The 19,497-nt window shown below is 39.0% G+C and overlaps 1 protein-coding gene across 1 annotated transcript in view; it reads right to left on the bottom strand.

Moving 5' to 3' along the window:
* The window catches only part of LOC126095764 (transient-receptor-potential-like protein), a 191,057-nt gene that overhangs the window by 53,872 nt on the left and 117,688 nt on the right, over positions 1 to 19,497 (bottom strand). The window contains exon 16 of the mRNA XM_049910569.1: positions 15,102 to 15,315. Coding sequence (XP_049766526.1) covers positions 15,102 to 15,315 — 214 coding nt within the window. The remainder of the gene's footprint in view (positions 1 to 15,101; positions 15,316 to 19,497) is intronic.

Here is a 19,497-nt window from a genome sequence, read left to right as displayed (position 1 = left end):
TTAAAACTGTGTGCCCGACTGAGACTCGAACTCGGGATGTTTGCCTTTCGCGGGCAAGTGCTCTACCATCTGAGCTACCGAAGCACGACTCACGCCCGGTCCTCACAGCTTTACTTCTGCCAGTATCTCGTCTCCTACCTTCCAAACTTCACAGAAGCTCTCCTGCGAACCTTGCAGAACTAGCACTCCTGAAAGAAAGGATACTGCGGAGACATGACTTAGCCACAGCCTGGGGCATGTTTCCAGAATGAGATTTTCGCTCTGCAGCAGAGTGTGCACTGATATGAAACTTCCTGGCAGATTAAAACTGTGTGCCCGGCCGAGACTCGTACTCGGGACCTTTGCCTTTCGCGGGCAAGTGCTCTACCATCTGAGCTACCGAAGCACGACTCATGCCCGGTCCTCACAGCTTTTCTTCTCAGCTCAGATGGTAGAGCACTTGCCCGCGAAAGGCAAAGGTCCCGAGTTCGAGTCTTGGTCGGGCACACAGTTTTAATCTGCCAGGAAGTTTCATATCAGCGCACACTCCGCTGCAGAGTGAAAATCTCATGCTTGAAACATCCCCCAGGCTGTGGCTAAGTCATGTCTCCACAGTATCTTTTCTTTCAGGAGTGCTAGTTCTGCAAGGTTCGCAGGAGAGCTTCTGCAAAGTTTGGAAGGTAGGAGACGAGATACTGGCAGAAGTAAATCTGTGAGGACCGGGCGTGAGTCGTGCATCAGTAGGTCAGATGGTAGAGCACTTGCCCGCGAAAGGCAAAGGTCCCGAGTTCAAGTCTCGGTCGGGCACACAGTTTTAATCTGCCAGGATGTTTCATATCAGCGCACACTCCGCTGCAGAGTGAAAATCTCATTCTGGAAACATGCCCCAGGCTGTGGCTAAGCCATGTCTCCGCAGTATCCTTTCTTTCAGGAGTGCTAGTTCTGCAAGGTTCGCAGTAGAGCTTCTGTAAAGTTTGGAAGGTAGGAGACGAGATACTGGCAGAAGTAAACCTGTGAGGACCGAGCGTGAGTCATGCTTCGGTAGCGCAGATGGTAGAGCACTTGCCCGCGAAAAGCAAAGGTCCCGAGTTCGAGTCTCGGTCGGGCACACAGTTTTAATCTGCCAGGAAGTTTCATATCAGCGCACACTCCGCTGCAGAGTGAAAATCTCATTTTAGAGACAACGTTATTGAGATCTATTGGAAACTATTTGTCTGCGCACTTCTTACAACCAGTGCTACATGCAGCCTCAACGTCTATGAACTTCTTTTCTCCTAGTACAACTTTCTCCCTATCTGCCAGATTTCTTTTTTCTCTTCCATACATTCCTTCACCTCTTCATAGTTTTTTACTGGCTGTTGCATACCTTTCTGTCCCTCTCTATTATTATTGCTGCTTCTCTGTCTCTCTCTCTCTCTCTGTCTCTCTCTCTCTCTCTCTCTATCACTCTCTCATTTATTTTTGTTATTAATATTTCTTTGAATTTTAAAGTCATCAATTTTTAGTTGACTTGATGTTGTCCACCATCTTTTCTTATGTTATACTAAATTTTTCTTCCCTATGTAACTACTACACCCAGTGTCTTAGCTAATCTGTTTTTCATCTTCTAATCTTCGTCTGTCTGCTATTTTTTACCCTTTCCCATCTAATACTGCTTCCAGCGTAGTGCTCACTCTACATGGATGCTGTGGCTGGTCCTGCAATAATCTGTTTCTGGTAAGTGCTTTCTCCTTTCCTCATCTATTTGATTGTAATACTTCTGTGTTTTGTACTTTATCTGCCCAAGCAGTTTTTAACATTTGTCAATAGTACCACATTTCAAATGCTTCTCTTTTCTTCTTCTCCAGATTTCTGATGGTTCACTTTTTGTTTCCATACAATTCTGTGCTCCAAGCATGCACTTTCACAAACTGCTTCCTGAGTTCCACATCAGTATCTGAAACTAGTATTTACGAGGGTCACTCCAAAAGAAATGCACACTATTTTTGTAAAAATACAGTTTTCATTCTGCATGTGTGAAAGTTTTACAGTGTGTAGATACATCCTTCCCACTTGTTTTCAAACTTAGTTCAACCTGTTCCTGTGACTGCCACTGTCACAGCATGTCTTGAAGATGGGTGCTACACTTGACGTTCATCAGAAGCAACTTGCTGTCATAGAATTCCTGTGCTGTGAAAACGAGACAGTGGGAAACATCCACAAGAGGTTGAACAAGGTGTGTGGAGATGCTGCTGTCGATCACAGTACAGTTAGTCAGTGGGCAAGCAGGGTATGTGATGAAAGTGGCCACGGCAACATTGAGGAAAGTCCCCAGAGCGGCAGGCCTCATACTGCACACACTCCAGACAATGTGCGGAGAGTTAACGAATTGGTGACTGCTGACAGATGCATCACAGTGAACAAATTGTCACGCTATGTTGGGGAAGGAAGTGTTTGCAGAATACTGAAAATGTTGCCGTTAAAAAAGGTTTGTGCCAGGTGGGTTCCCAGGATGTTGACAGTGGCTAACAAAGAAACAAGAAAAATGGTATGCAGCAAACTTTTGGAACAGTAAGAGAATGGTGGAGATGAATTTCTTGGAAGAATTGTGACAGGTGATGAAACATAGCTTCATCATTTTTCACCACAGACAAAGAAGCAATCAATGGAGTGGCATCATGCAAATTCACCCAAGAAAAAAATTCAAAACCACACCTTCTGCTGGAAAAGTTATGGCTATGGTGTTTTTCGATTCTGAAGGACTCTTGCTTGTGGACATCATGCCATGCATATGTGATGCCACTGAAGAAACTTCAAGCTCGACTGAGTCGTGTTCGACCACATTGGTAAAAGCAGGATGTTTTGCTGTTGCGCGACAATGCACGGCCACATGTCAGTCAAAAAACCATGGACGCAATCACAAAACTCGGATGGACAACACTGAAACACCTGCCTTACTGTACTGACCTGGCTCCATGTGACTATCATCTCTTTAGGAAACTGAAAGACTCTCTTCATGGAACAAGTTTTGAAGATGATGACTGCCTTGTGCACGCTGCCAAACAGTGGCTCCAACAAGTTGGTCCAGAATTTTACCATGCAAGTATACAGGCGCTGGTTCCAAGATGGCGTAAGGCAGTTGAGAGGGATGGAAATTATGTGGAGAAATGAAAATATTGTTCCTAAAGGATGTATCTACACACTGTAAAACTTTCAAACAGGTAGAATAAAAGATGGATTTTTAAAAAAATAGTGTGCATTTCTTTTGGAGTGACCCTCGTATTTGCAAACGCTTTCCTCATCTGTGCCAATGTACTTCTGATACCTTATTTTCTTTGACCATTCTTCATAATCTTGCTTCCTAGAAAGGACATACTCCCATTGTCTTCTGAATCTGCATGCCATTGATCATTGGTGATTCTTCTGCCGTAAGGGCAAAATGGTGCCCTTTCGCTGCCATTTTTATTCAAAATGTAAACAACACATGCGATCAATCCCAGTACCCAGGAAATTATGATCAGTAAGCAAAATGCTACTCATAACTATTACGTTAGATGTTGTTTTGTGGCTTCCTATTGGCCCATTTCATTTCATATTGTTATTATTCTCCCTCCTCCCCAAGAACCATAGACCTTGCCATTGGTGGGGAGGCTTGCGTGCCTCAGCGACACAGATAGTCATACCATAGGTGCAACCACAATGGAGAGGTATCTGTTGAGAGGCCAGACAAACGTATGGTTCCTGAAGAGGGGCAGCAGCCTTTTCAGTAGTTGCAGGGGCAACAGTCTGGATTATTGACTGATCTGGCCTTGTAACATTAACCAAAACGGCCTTGCTGGTACTGCGAACGGCTGAAAGCAAGGGGAAACTACGGCCGTAATTTTTCCCGAGGGCATGCAGCTTTACTGTATGGATAAATGATGATGGCGTCCTCTTGGGTAAAATATTCTAGAGGTAAAATAGTCCCCCATTTGGATCTCCGGGTGGGGACTACTCAGGAGGACGTCGTTAGGAGAAAGAAAACTGGCGTTAAACGGATCGGAGTGTGGAATGTCAGATCCCTTAATCGGGCAGGTAGATTAGAAAATTTAAAAAGGGAAATGGATAGGTTAAAGTTAGATATAGTGGGAATTAGTGAAGTTCAGTGGCAGGAGGAACAAGACTTTTGGTCAGGTGATTACAGGGTTATAAATACAAAATCAAATAGGGGTAATGCAGGAGTGGGTTTAATAATGAATAAAAAAATAGGAGTTCGGGTAAGCTACTACAAACAACATAGTGAACGCATTATTGTGGCCAAGATAGACACGTGGCCCATGCCTACAACAGTAGTACAAGTTTATATGCCAACTAGCTCTGCAGATGACGAAGAAATTGAAGAAATGTATGATGAGATAAAAGAAATTATTCAGATAGTGAAGGGAGACAAAAATTTAATAGTCATGGGTGACTGGAATTCGATAGTAGGAGAAGGAAGAGAAGGAAACATAGTAGGCGAATATGGATTGGGGGTAAGAAATGAGAGAGGAAGCCGCCTGGTAGAATTTTGCACAGAGCACAACTTCATCATAGCTAACACTTGGTTCAAGAATCATAAAAGGAGGTTGTATACATGGAAGAACCCTGGAGATACTAAAAGGTGTCAGATAGATTATATAATGGCAAGACAGAGATTTAGGAACCAGGTTTTGAATTGTAGGACATTTCCAAGGGGCATATGTGGACTCTGACCACAATCTATTGGTTATGAACTGTAGATTAAAACTGAAGAAACTGCAAAAAGGTGGGAATTTGAGGAGATGGGACCTGGATAAACTGAAAGAACCAGAGGTTGTAGAGTTTCAGGAAGAGCATAAAGGAACAATTGACAAGAATGGGGGAAAGAAATACAGTAGAAGAAGAATGGATAGCTTTGAGGGATGAAGTGGTGAAGGCAGCAGAGGATCAAGTAGGTAAAAAGACGAGGGCTAGTAGAAATCCTTGGGTGACAGAAGAAATACTGAATTTATAAAGATGAAAGGAGAAAATATAAAGATGCAGTAAATGAAGCAGGCAAAACGGAATACAAATGTCTCAAAAATGAGATCGACGGGAAGTGAAAAATGGCTAATCACGCATGGCTAGACAACAAATGTAAGGATGTAGAGGCTTACCTCACTAGGGGTAAGATAGATACTGCCTACAGGAGAATTAAAAGAGACTGGAGAAAAGAGAACCACTTGTATGAATATCAAGGGCTCAGATGGAAACCCAGTTCTAAGCAAAGAAGGGAAAGCAGAAAGGTGGAAGGAGTATATTGAGGGACTATACAAGGGCGATGTTCTTGAGGACAATATTATGGAAATGGAAGGGGATGTAGATGAAGATGAAATGGGAGATATGATACTGAATGAAGAATTTGATAGAGCACTGAAAGACCTGAGTCGAAACAAGGCCCCGTGATTAGACAACATTCCATTAGAACTACTGACAGCCTTGGGAGAGCCAGTCCTGACAAAACTCTACCATTTGGTGAGCAAAATGTATGAGACAGGCGAAATACCCTCAGACTTCAAGAAGAATATAATAATTCCAATCCCAAAGAAAGCAGGCATTGACAGATGTGAAATTTACCGAACTATCAGTTTAATAAGTCACAGCTGCAAAATACTAACGCAGATTCTGTACAGATGAATGGAAAAACTGGTAGAAGCCGACCTCGGGGAAGATCAGTTTGGATTCCGTAGAAATATGGGAACACATGAGGCAATACTGACCCTACGACTTATCTTAGAAGCTAGATTAAGAAAAGGTAAATCTACGTTTCTAGCATTTGTATACTTGTGGAAAGCTTTTGACAATGTTGACTGGAATAATCTCTTTCAAATTCTGAAGGTGGCAGGGGTAAAATACAGGGAGCGAAAGGCTATTTACGATTTGTACAGAAACCAGATGGCAGTTATAAGAGTGGAGGGACATGATGGACATGAAAGGGAAGCAGTGGTTGAGAAGGGAGTGAGACAGGGTTGTAGCCTCTCCCCGATGTTATTCAATCTGTATATTGAACAAGCAGTAAAGGAAACAAAAGAAAAATTTGGAGTAGGTATTAAAATCCATGGAGAAGAAATAAAAACTTTAAGGTTCGCCGATGACATTGTAATTCTGTCAGAGACAGCAAAGGACTTGAAAGAGCAGTTGAATGGAATGGACAGTGTCTTGAAGGGAGGATATAAGATGAACATCAACAAAAGCAAAACGAGGATAATGGAATGTAGTCGAATTAAGTCGGGTGATGCTCAGGGAATTACATTAGGAAATGAGACACTTAAAGTAGTAAAGGAGTTTTGCTATTTGGGGAGCAAAGTAACTGATGATGGTCAAAGTAGAGAGGATATAAAATGTAGACTGGCAATAGCAAGGAAAGCGTTTCTGAAGAAGAGAAATTTGTTAACATCGAGTATAGATTTAAATGTCAGGAAGTCGTTTCTGAAAGTATTTGTATGGAGTGTAGCCATGTATGGAAGTGAAACATGGACGATAAATAGTTTGGACAAGAAGAGAATAAAAGCCTTTGAAATGTGGTGCTACAAAAGAATGCTGAAGATTAGATGGGTAGATCATGTAACTAATGAGGAAGTATTGAATAGGATTGGGGAGAAGAGGAGTTTGTGGCACAACTTGACAAGAAGAAGGGATCGGTTGGTAGGACATGTTATGAGGCATCAAGGGATCACCAATTTAGTATTGGAGGGCAGCGTGGAGGGTAAAAATCGCAGAGACCAAGGGATGAATACACTAAACAGATTCAGAAGGATGTAGGCTGCAGTACGTATTGGGAGATGAAGAAGCTTGCACAGGATAGAGTAGCATGGAGAGCTGCATCAAACCAGTCTCAGGACTGAAGAACACAACAACAACAAACAATTATTCTCCCTATTAACGTTCTTTTGGATATGTAGCTGTTTGGGAATTATTATTTCCCTTTAGTTCTCCTCTTGTTCTCTACATTTAACCTCCTGTCTTTCTTATTTATGTTAATTGCATTCCAAACACATTAATATTACACTGTTGATGTTGACGATAAATTAAACTTTAACCATCTTTTCTGCTAATATTTTTCCTTTTTACTTTCATTTTTTACATTCATTGTACTTTCATATTTTTGTGAGCCATTGGTACCAATGCTCCAGAATACCATCTCAAGCAGCAGTTAAGCTCTGGAATTATAGGAAGATGATACATGTTTGCTGTGCTACTAATCTTGTGTAATATACTAATGATTCTGGAACCTCAACTGTCCTGATGTCTGTTCATCAAAACAGCAGACAGCTGGGCTGTGATCGATATTTTTGGTTGAAAAATTAAATTGAAGATGTGACAAAAGTAAATGTCAAAAGATGAGAGAGTTATTAGTAATAAAAGTTGGGAGTAGAACTGAATTTAATACATGGTGTGTCCCAGTTCCTTTAGGGCTGCCTGTGAGAAATTCCAAATTGCAACACTATCTTAGTGCGAATTGTGGCATTATGATCCTTGAAGTTTCAACAGATGCCATGTATGAGATCAAAGAGTTAGCATCACTGCAGCAGGCACCCTGGCCATGAATGTCTGACACTCATTGGAAAATGGTGGTAGAGCACCAAGGCAACATCAATTTTGGGCTAAATTTTGTGTTAGTGGGTGATTGACCCAAATACTTAGAGGTAGGTTCATGATCACTCCTCCACAACAATGTCTGAGCCCACAAAGTGAAGATGTGGGTGAGTTTTTGGGCAGCAAACTGATCACAGACTGTAATTGGCCTTCTCAACTTCTGGTTGTTCCCAACATTGAAGTTACCAATGACACAATTAAGGACATGCAAGAAAATTGTGCTACAGTATTAAATGCAGCTTGACAAAAGGACTGCAGTGACTGTGTTTCAAAACACTTTTGAAGTGATTTCAGCTGTTAATTGCTTCATGGGAAGACTATTGTGAATAAATACAGTGCTTTTGTGAATATAATACATGACTTTTTATTTTTTATAGCTACAGTCCTAACAACACTGGGACATAATGTGTATACCGGTAATGTGTAAAATTGTCCTGCACTGCTCTTCCTCCACTTCAAAATCTACTCATTGTTGTCACCATAATACTGTATTTACCCAATTATAAGATGGGGTTCATTGTATTTGCAAACTGATCTATTGCTGCTGAGGTCAATATTTTTATTGTTGTGTAATAGATTAATACAGGGGTCATCTCACATTTACATGTAAAACATCAGTAGTTGAAGTCACTGGTCATTTGCAGATTTAATTTGAAGAATTTAGAAGGGCTGGGTGGGATTGGGAGGGGGGACAACTTGATTGAGCACTAAGGTGAATGTGGGGAGGGGAGTGGATAGTGAGCAGCAAATTTCATTGTGTTTACCAACAATGGGAATTTAGACTGCATACCTTTGCTTTTTGTGGAAATGTACCATGTTTAAATTGCATTTTGCCTGAATCCATTATTAGTCGGACGTGAATTACCTTTAAAATTGGGCAGATACTCAAAGTTGCACAAACAGTCAACAGTAGTGTAAATAAAACAGTAAAGTAAGCACTCTAGACAGTATATTAACAAATATGGCTTTAGAAAATAGAGTAATAACACATCCAAAACTTTAAAAAAGTAACAAAAGCGAATATTCATCACAATGATGTATTAAATTATACATTATTTGAAAGAATGTAATGTATGCATGAGCATAGGTCACTCACTACTCACAAAATATAATTCTGAGAAGTCAAAAGACACAAAGAAATGATCAAAATTTCCATAGTTTTGGACAAAGTCATTCACAGCCAGTGAACACACACAGCACTCTTACATACATATCTGCATTTGTCTCTTGTTACTGGAGTCTGACTGAGCAAGTAGGTAACCAAGATCTAGCAACAGTGCCTATGTGTCTTGACATAGACTGTTGCAGCTGCAGGAATAGTTTAGAAGAAAATGTCAGTACTATTTGTGGCTTTCTTCTTATTTTAAACTATGTTTGGTTTCTGCCCCCAGGACATTATCGAGTGGTATATGCCAAGTGTGCTGAAGGAACATAGTCGTTGTAGATTAAATTAAAAACAAAAGTGCAAATTAAGTTGGCATCTTCTCTAATAGATAATAATAATAATAATGGACCAGAAAAGCAGAAGGTGTCATTTATGGTCTGTCAGTATAATTATCCTAACATTTGTGTGAAATGATTTTCGAAAACCATGGCAACCTAGAGTCAGGATGTCTAGATTAGGTAAACAAGCATCCATGCTTTTTACTGACCATACAATGAGGGCTTTAAACAGCCATTACTTACTTACTTCATGCGTATGCTAGTGTTGTTTTTGATGATAGTCTCAGACATGTTTTTCTGTCATAATTTTCATCTCTTGCTGTAGGAGACATCTTCAGATACTATGGGTCTAGGTGACAACATTGTATAATGTTCAATATCAACATCTATGTCCATCTTCTGCAACTGCAATCACTGTGAAATGTGTGGCACAGGATACCTCGTATTGCACTGTGCATTATGGTTTCTTTGTTGTCCATTTCAGTATGAAGACAAAAATTGCTTAAATATATCTTATGGTCCCTAACAGGATGTGGTATATTCCTATATTTCTCACTTATATCAGCTATTGAAACTTCATAAGTTAGCTTTCATAGCGTATATGAAGTCTATCTTTGCATAGTAATTAAAGTATTTCAGCAGTTTTGTGACAGTCCATGTGAACCAAACAAGTTTGTGTCCATTCCTGCTGCCCTTCTTTGCATACATTCTGTATTATCTGTTGTGTTTGGTATAGGTTCCACACTAGGATGGATTGCATTTCCTTTGTAAACTTAGTGCATTTTCCCAGTGTCCTATCAGTGGACTGGTGTCCGCCAGTGGCTTCACTCACTATTGAACTTACGCAAACATTCTATTGCATGTCCCCACAAATTGCTTCACCAGTTATTTGTGTGACTTGACTGACTCCATTTGTGACTCACTGTATTGTATTCATAAGCTACTGCATTTGTGTGTTTTGTGAAGTGCTGATATTTGCACCACTTTGAAATTTTTGTGAAGTTCTGGCTGGATATTTGTGTCACATTTTAGAAAGTACTTCATTATAGATAACTGTATCATAAGAGAAAAGTTTGGGGTTACTATGAATAGTGGCTGACATTTCATTAATGTACTACATGAATGACAAGGGAACAAAAATGATTACTTGGAGCATGCCCGAAGGTATTTGTATACCTGCCAGTGACTCTTCATCCATGATTGTTTTGTAAATTGTTATTTAATAGTCTTGTAATGTTCATAATCACACTCTAGGAATACACTACAACCAACTACATATTGTTGTCACAGGGATCATGAGGATAAGATAAGAATAATTACAGCGCTCACGGAGACGTTCAGAAAATCATTCTTCCTGCACTTCATATGTGAATGGAACTGGAAGAAACCCTAATAACTCTTACAAATGGACATACCCAGTGCCATGCACTTCACAGTGGCTTGCTGAGTATAGATGCAGATACAGATGTGGATAGTCTAAATCATTTGATTCCGATACAGGAGGCACATCAAAAAATTTGCAAAAAACTTCACCGTATACACGGAGCAACTGATTCTAAAAAACAATATCTTAATATACCTAAAAACAAAGATGATGTGACTTACCAAATGAAAGTGCTGGCAGGTCGACAGACACACAAACGAACACAAACATACACACAAAATTCAAGCTTTCGCAACAAACTGTTGCCTCATCAGGAAAGAGGGAAGGAGAGGGAAAGACGAAAGGATGTGGGTTTTAAGGGAGAGGGTAAGGAGTCATTCCAGTCCCGGGAGCGGAAAGATTTACCTTATGGGGAAAAAAGGACGGGTATACACTCGCACACATACACATATCCATCCACACATATACAGACACAAGACCAAATATGTCTGCTTGTGTCTGTATATGTGTGGATGGATATGTGTGTGTTCGAGTGTATACCCGTCCTTTTTTCCCCCTAAGGTAAGTCTGTCGACCTGCCAGCACTTTCATTTGGTAGGTCACATCATCTTTGTTTTTAGGTATATTTTTCCTTCATGGAATGTTTCTTTCTATTATAAAACAATATCTTAATTATGATATAGTTTTTTTTAAATGTACCAAGGTACCCCTCGCTCAAATCATAATTTCATCCTTCATGAAATCTACTAAATAGTAGTTTTGTCTCCTACATAATCTGTTGCAACCTTTTTTTATAGTATCTAGCTTCATATTACATATGTTTTTGCCTGTTGATTTATTATAAGTTTTCATCATCATATATTGTGAGGTCTGTGCATATAATTTCAATTGGCTTGTGGGAAGCATAAAATTCTCTTTGTTTATTGTGTTGAAAATCTGACAAAAATCATTCACCCCAATAATTTTTGTCTGCCATGTCCTCCCAATCGAGAAATCTTCAATCTAGTAACAAATTATATTTCATACCCCATATAATAGTACTTTTGATAAAAAGTATTGGTGTGTTACTGAGGCAAATGCTTTTTGGAAGTAAGAAATACTGCATCCATGTGGTTGCTTTGATCCATGGATTTCACATGATCAGTATTTACTGAGTCCATGCTGGTTGGTGTGGAGGAGGTGACTGTGTTTGAGATACCTCATTATGTTTCTACAATGTCAGTAATATTGGACAGTAGATTTTGTTGATCCATTATGCTACCCTTACGGACAAGTGTGATTTGTGCTTTCTCCCAACCACTGACCAGTTTCTTGTTTGAGAGCTCTATGGAATATTATCACTGTTATTACTATTTCTGTATGAAAATTTATGGTTCAGAAATGGGCAGCCCAGTTGCAAATCCTAATTGACTCTTGACATATTTCATTACTTCCTAGGGCGTTGTTCAGCTAAGCAATTTCTGTTCTTTTACAGTGTCTCTGACACTAATACAGACAAGTATCATTCAGTTTTGCAATGATCCAGTAATGGCACTTCGACAGTACTTCTGGATCATCCTCCATAACGAGACATTGGAAAACAGAGTTCAGCACTTCTGCACTTTATTTGCTGCCCTCAGTTTCAGTTCTTGTGTCACACATGAGTAGCTGGGCACTAATTTGCTACCACTAACAGCCTTACAATATTAGGAGAATTCGTACAGTTTTTGTGAGAGGTGCTGGTTCTGCTATAATGGTTGTTAAAGACTTCATGCATTGACCTTTTGATAGCCAAACATCTTGTATTTAACATCTCTGTACACACTTACACACACACACACACACACACACACACACACACACACACACCACATGTAAAGCTTGGTTACATTTGAAAGTCAGTCTGCTGATCATATTGTGGGTCTTGAGTTTCTTGTCTAGTGCTATGAATACTCCACATCCATTTCCAATTAGCCTATTCTATTGATAAACTGTTACTTTTACTTAAAAAATCTAACTGTTGTCTATTACAGGTTTTGGTGATCTTTCTGTATCTAGTATTATGTGAGCTCAATTGTTAATTAGTATTGGTTCAAACTATGGGACTTTGTACTGAATACTTAAGCAGTTAATCACTAGTGGTGCACCATTTCATCTCTGGAAGCCTTTGTTTTACGGATTATATAAATACATTGGTGTTTGGTACAGCTATTAATATTTGGACTGGATGGAGAGTCACATAATCTAAAAAAGCTGTGTGTGTACCTAACACTCTGTTATCGACCTGGGAAACAGCCTTGAAAGGTCTACATTATTTCCTGTAATGAGCTATTGTTAATGGCCCATGAATGTCTGTAAGCTTTGATTCAATTCCTTCTGACCTTCAAATGAGATTCTGATGTCTTGTGCTGCCCACATGGGCTGCCTGTCACTACTGGAATTGTGTTTTATGTGTGTTAGTGCTTTCATAAAATGTGATTCATGCATTGTATTAACATCTGTGCTGTTTGTATTGTAATCCAGCTACCATTAATAGTCCATGTTTTCAATAAATGATCCTTCTGCAAGGGGTTAGTGATTAAAATTATCACACATCCATGTACACCACATTCCTATCTTTATGGCTCCCCGCATTGTTATTAATGCCTGATGATACAACAGACGAGAGGTAACAGCTTCCGAATTAATTCTGTCAACTACAGGGATGTAAATGAATACGTGAGTTTGTGAGTTGTTTGCTTCCCTGTATCTTATTAAATGAAACACAACTGAAAGTAAATGAAATGATTAAAATAGATGTCTCTCTTGTTTCTTTTCTGTCGAATTCATTATAAAGTCGCCACATAGTAAAGTGTGAGGATTTTTAGTAGTAGTTTACATAGCTTCAGATGTGCTTGGGAAGCTCATAAAGTTAGAATGTGAGCTCTGTAAATCAGTTTCATTTTAAGATTTGTTTCCAATAAATTCAAACATCTTTTCACAGCACCTACCACTCACTCACAACAAAATTTTGAAACATCCATCTCGCTGAAGGGAATGCTGTATCCGGCATACTTCTCACATCCACAAAGAATATCGGGAGAGTAAGTCTTACGATCACTTAACTTAGAAGATGTTATTCTGAGAAACACAATATAGTAGATTTAGTACCTACTTCTAGTTCATTGACTTCATCCTGTAGGACACTAATAAAATAAAAAAAATAAATGCAGTGTTAAACTGTTTGTTTTCCCTGTCACAGCAGAAAGAATTTTCTTTAATTACAGATATCTCCAGCAAGCAGAAATACCTGTTAACCCAATTCTCCTTCTTCTCCTTCCACAGTGGAAACTTGACGACATGTGACTTATATCCCATGCATTACAACCTGAGGAATAAGTTCAACCAGCCTCTCCTTCCAACTCATATGACATCATGTAATTGGGCAAAAGAGAATTAACAAATGAACACAAATCAGTTACTTTGTCAGTAACATTTGTAACATCGTCAGTTAATTCACCACGTGTTCCATGGCTGATTGTGCAGTCTAAATGAAAAGATTGCCAGACTCTCAGCTAATGAAGTCCAATTAGCAAAAATAGATATGATATGCTGAGAGTGCCATCACAACCTAAATCAAAACAGGGCACCTGGAGTAGATGTCATTCCTTCAGAATTATTGTGATCTGTGGGAGAGCAAGCCTTGACAGAACTGTTCCATCTGCTGTATGAAACAGGCGAAATACCCTCAGATTTTTAGAGGAATGTAATAATTCCAACTCCAAAGAAGGCAGGTGCTGACAGATGTGAATTTTGTCAGTCTATGAGCTTAGTAAATTACAGTTGTAAAGTACTGACTCAAATTATTTACAGAAGAATTGAAAAACTACTAAAAGCCTATTTCAGGGAAGGTAAGTTTTGGTTTTGGAGAAATGTAGAATCATGCAAGGCAGTACTGACCATACGACTTACCTTAGAAGATAAACCTGAATAAAGGTAAAATTACATGTACAGATTTAGAGAACTCTTATGAAAGTGTCTGAGATGAATTCTTCGAAATTCTGAAGATAGGAGGGATAAAATACCAAAGAGTTGTTCATAACATGTACAGAAACCAGACTGCAGTTATAAGAGGCGAAGGACACAAAAGAGAAGCAGTGGTTGCAGATGTAGTGAGGCATGGTTGTTGCCTCTTCCTGATGTTATTTAATCTGTACATTGAGTAAGCAATAAAGGAAACCAAAGAGAAATGTAGAAGGGATTATATTTCCGGAGGAAGAAATAACTTTAAGGTTTGCCGATGACATTGTAATTTTGTCAGAAATAGCAAAAGATTTGGAAGATCAGTTGAATGGAACTGATAGTGTCTTGAAAAAGGTTCGAAGATGAACACGAACAGAAGTAAAAGAAAGACACTAGAATGTAGCTGAATCAGTTGAAGTTAATACAATTGTATTAGGAAATATGACTCCAAAAGCAATCAATGAGTTTTTCTATACAAGTAGCAAAATAATTCATGATAACCAAAGTAAAGAAGATATAAAATGTAGACTGGTCATCTTCTTTGTCATATATGGTTATTACTGCCTAAGTACTTCAGATATTGTCACAATCACGTCTGTTATTTTTTAGTTCACTGAAGTAGCTACTGTTTGCTACAAATCTTAATTGGAATATAGTGCTATGTAAGAATGACAAAATATTTTGACTGATTTCTTATACTTACGATTGGCACACTCCTTGAACAAGCTGTCCCCATTTATGGGAAGATGAATTGAGTACAGCTAATTTTGCAATACGTCGGAATCTTGCCAAAGAGTCTTCAGTCTCAGGTGGTGGTTCCATCAACTGATCTATTTCCTCCTCAGCTGCTACTGGTGCTACATGGAAATCTTTCATCAGACGCCTTTCCCACATACGCATCTTCTTCCCAAGAATTGCTGCAAACAGAAATTAAATAATATGGAAAATTATGATAATTGCTTGCTCCTTCAGACTGTTTGTACTGACATGTCATCTGAAATTAAAGACATTAAATTTGAAAGTTTCATTTAAATGACTTAATTTGTTTATCCAAAATATAGAAAATTACGGGAAATTTTTATTGGTGTGAATTTTGAAACTTTGATTCCGATAGTACTGTGAACACTTGCACCACCAAAGTAAACTATTAACTCATGAATGAGAAACATTCATCAACTGTACCTGTAGACAAGGTACAATGTTGTGAACAGCATTGTACAAGATACCAGTATGTATGGTAAGAAATTGCCATCAGATGTTGTCTTTTAGCATCCCAATGAGGTTGTATGATCACAATAGACTTGCGATTTCAGGTAACCCCACAGCCTGATAATCAAACACATTGAGGTGTGGGGCCCAGTGAGGCCAAGCACGATGGAAGCGGTGGCTCAGCACGCAATCCTCACCAAATGATGCACGGAAGAGATCTTTCATGTATGTAGCAATATGGGGTGGAACGCCATCCTGCATAAAAGTCATACCTTCCAGTACATGTTTATCAGCCAGGCTAGGGATGATGCAATTTTGTAACATGTGGTGTACCTCACACCTGTCATCCTGACAATTGAAAAAGCAGCACCCCACATTTCCTTAAAGAAAAATGGTCCAATCACAACTGATGTGGTAAAGTCACACCACACCATGACTTTCTTGTCATGCAACAGGATTTCCATGGCAAGTCTGGGATTTATGTAGCCATTGTTCAGCAGTTGTGGGTGATGACAAACCCTTGGGTTGTGAAATGGGCTTTGTCGATCCACAACACTTTAGACAACCCATGCCGGAAATTCTCTCGGTGTCACAAAATCCAGTTACACTGGATTTTGTACGTATAGCATGGGAGGACATGGCTTAGTCCTCTCCAAACAGTAGTGTGTGGAGTGTCAGTGGGACATATGACTTTAGGAGTGCTGACTTAACCATGTGGAAATAAGCTCACTAATGTCTGCATTTCTTTGTGAACTGTCTGAGCTACAGTAGTTCTAGTACTTGGTCACCCACTACACAGGGCTGATCATCTAAATAACACTTGGCTCTTGAACTTCATGAAAATTTTTTTCACAGCAACACTTATTATAGAACCTTTACCTGTTCAACTATCCTTCTTCTGGCAGGTGGTTCGTAAAGCTGCAGTAGTGGATTCTCCATTCTGATCGTACAATTTCACGTAAGTGCCATTGCTGGTGTCCATCTGACTCGCTCTTTCACTACAGCTCATTTTATACAAAATTTTCATACGGCATCATTGATACATTGCTGTCCAGTGCCATCTGTTGGCCGGTTTTTGCACTCATTTTTGGTTTCAATAAAACCCCATGTCATTTCAGGCATGTGTGTCAAGTTTTTCCTCTCTGCCTATGTCTGCCTGCTTATCTGAGTCATAACGTGCTTGCCTGCCATGCAGCAGGCCCGGGTTCAATACCACTTGGGTTTGAGATTTTCTCTGCTCATGGATTGGATGTTGTGCTGTCATCATCTCATCATCACCAACACGCAAGTTGCCGAATGCAGCATCAACTGAAATCATAACCAACACACAAGTTGCCCAATGCAGTATCGACTGAAATAAGATTTTCAACTTGACGGCTGAACTTCCCTGGATTGGGCCTCCTGGCCATCAGTTCCACATGATCATTTCATTTTCTCTACGGACATTATTCTGTGCATTAGTGCATTTTCAAAAGTCAAAGGACTTTTGGGTGCCAATGTATTATAGAAAAGCAGTTGCTTAACCTATCAGTAAGAAGTCTCAACACATGTATTTAATAAAAATTGCTGTAATTGGTATTTCCAGTGGAAATTCCACAGTAATTTACATTCTACTAATGCATCAATTAAAAAGCTACTTTAATATGCTTTGGATAAAATATTAGAAAGATTTTGTCTAGGCTTTACCTGACCTGGACTAATGAAGCTCGTTTCTGGTTTTATCTTTTTTTTGTGTAAAGTTTTGTCAGTTTTTTATGTGATGCAGCAATGTTGTGGGTATATGAAATGCTGTAACAACAGTTTTAGATGCCAATAGTAAGCAAATTACTTTCAGTTAGCTGCCAAATGGGATGAGGATGCAGTTGAGTTTGTAAAAACAACAACGCTGTACTATTGTACATATAAATATTATGTTGTTTTTTTTCTGATTTTTCGATAAATTAGTGTAAGTGACGTTCTGATTTCATTTCTTTTTTGTTTCTTGCCATTGTGTTAAGAAAACTGTAAACAAATTTCAATGTGAATATTAATATTTATGTCAAATGTCAAACAATATTGTAACAGAATTGAAGTGTAACAAATGTTGAGACTGTTGTAAGATGTTAAAATTGTAATTGTGCGTCTGGTCCATACGTAGGCAATGTATTAGGATATGTAGAATGCAAAACCTCGGGTGAATACCCTGTCTGTAAGGGAGCAGTAAAAGGTGGATGGCAGGCGAGCGCGGGAAAATGCACACGGGCGCTGCACGGCATAACGGGCTCAGCAGTAGTCGTCGGAGTTGGGCATTGGTCTGAGCAACACGTTCTGGAGCGAGGAGGCTCTCCTGGAAGACGCAGTTTCATTGAGCCTCGGATATACCGCTCCTACGCCCATACAGCATGGAAAAATTCCATTGGCACTAAATGGAAAAGTATTGCGATGCTAAGAAGAAGTAAAGTGCCGATACATCAAGAGCCATTGCTGTGGGTGTATGTGTGCTCTATGCCTCGCCATCTCGCCGCCTGCCAACTGCCGCATCGATACGAACAGGTTGAAACTTTGAGTACTGTATTCGTATGGACCAGTGTTACTTTTGTTCCATACTGTTCAATAACAACTTAAATTTTACCAGAACTGTCCTATCACTTAATTATCCTTACAACTAACCTAGACAGGGTCCTTTCCACATGTTGTGCAATCCGAGTGTCCCGAGATGAATAATTAAAGTTTGTGTTAATAATAATTACCTGCAGACCTAACTATGTTAGAATGGTGTTTAAAGAACTGTTTTGTTAATGAATCAATAGATAAATAACAAAGGTATGACAAAGTTGGAAGATAATTTTGATATTGATTTAGTAATGAAGTTTATTTCGAGACAGATATAATGGTATTTAACTGAGCAGGAAATAAGATGAACAGAGTAGTAACTCATATATTGGAAATATTGAGCACATAATGATTTCAGTAATCAAATTTTTATTATGCAGTGATCATAACAGTTTCAGGGTCCCCCCCCTTTTTTTATTCATTTGAATTCTGAAGTGTTCTAAATTAATTTGACCAGCAAAATTAAAGTCAATATAAAAACCAAAAGTTATCAGTGTTTTATCATTATCAAAATTGACATTTTGATTGTGGCTCGAAATTACTATTTCTAGGGTAACCTATGCCCGATTTTAATCAGATCAATAGACAATACGAAGTTTTGTAGTAAACATTATAGTGCAGTGTTATGTATTCATGGTTTTTCCCTATCACTACAGAAAGTGAACCTATCAGTTCAATAGATTTTCTAGTTCTAAAATTTACCATATTATGCAGTGTTACTACTTGTTGCTTTGCACGAATATCTGCCAACTTGTACAGGGAAGAAACTCAGTTAATGCCTAATTAGGCTGGCGACCGTATTATTAACAAATTGGTAGCATCTTCTGCTTTTTTTTTTTTTTTTTTTTTTTTTTTTTTTTTTTTTTTTTTTTTTTTTGCCCCGTACTGACGTGTAGTTGCATTTCGGACTTGCTTGACGTATCATTGTTATTACAGAGTGGGTGTAAGTCTGATTTGCCTCCATTCAGGCACACGCGGTCAATATCTATATGAAAATCCTTTCTCATAAGGTGAAGGCCGTCAACTTACCATAGTACAGGCTTTAATGAGTATCGTGTGCCCAAACGCACAGCGTTACAAGTTCTAATTTTATTTTTCTGACTTGTAAATCGACGCAATCTCTTCATCTCTGTCCCTCTCCCTTCAAGCCTTCTGTCAGAAGAAGGAGCCAGTGGCTCCAAAACATTGAACATTTCCATATCATTTATACGTGTTTTCTCCTGCTGTTGCATGATGAATAGATTTTCTATCTACCCATATTATATAGCCACTTTGTTTGATTCCCTACATGATAGGAC

This window comes from Schistocerca cancellata, chromosome 8 (genome assembly GCF_023864275.1).
Source record: "Schistocerca cancellata isolate TAMUIC-IGC-003103 chromosome 8, iqSchCanc2.1, whole genome shotgun sequence".
Taxonomy (NCBI): domain Eukaryota; kingdom Metazoa; phylum Arthropoda; class Insecta; order Orthoptera; family Acrididae; genus Schistocerca; species Schistocerca cancellata.
Note: the sequence above shows the minus strand (reverse complement) of the source record. Positions and strands in the feature narration are given on the sequence as shown.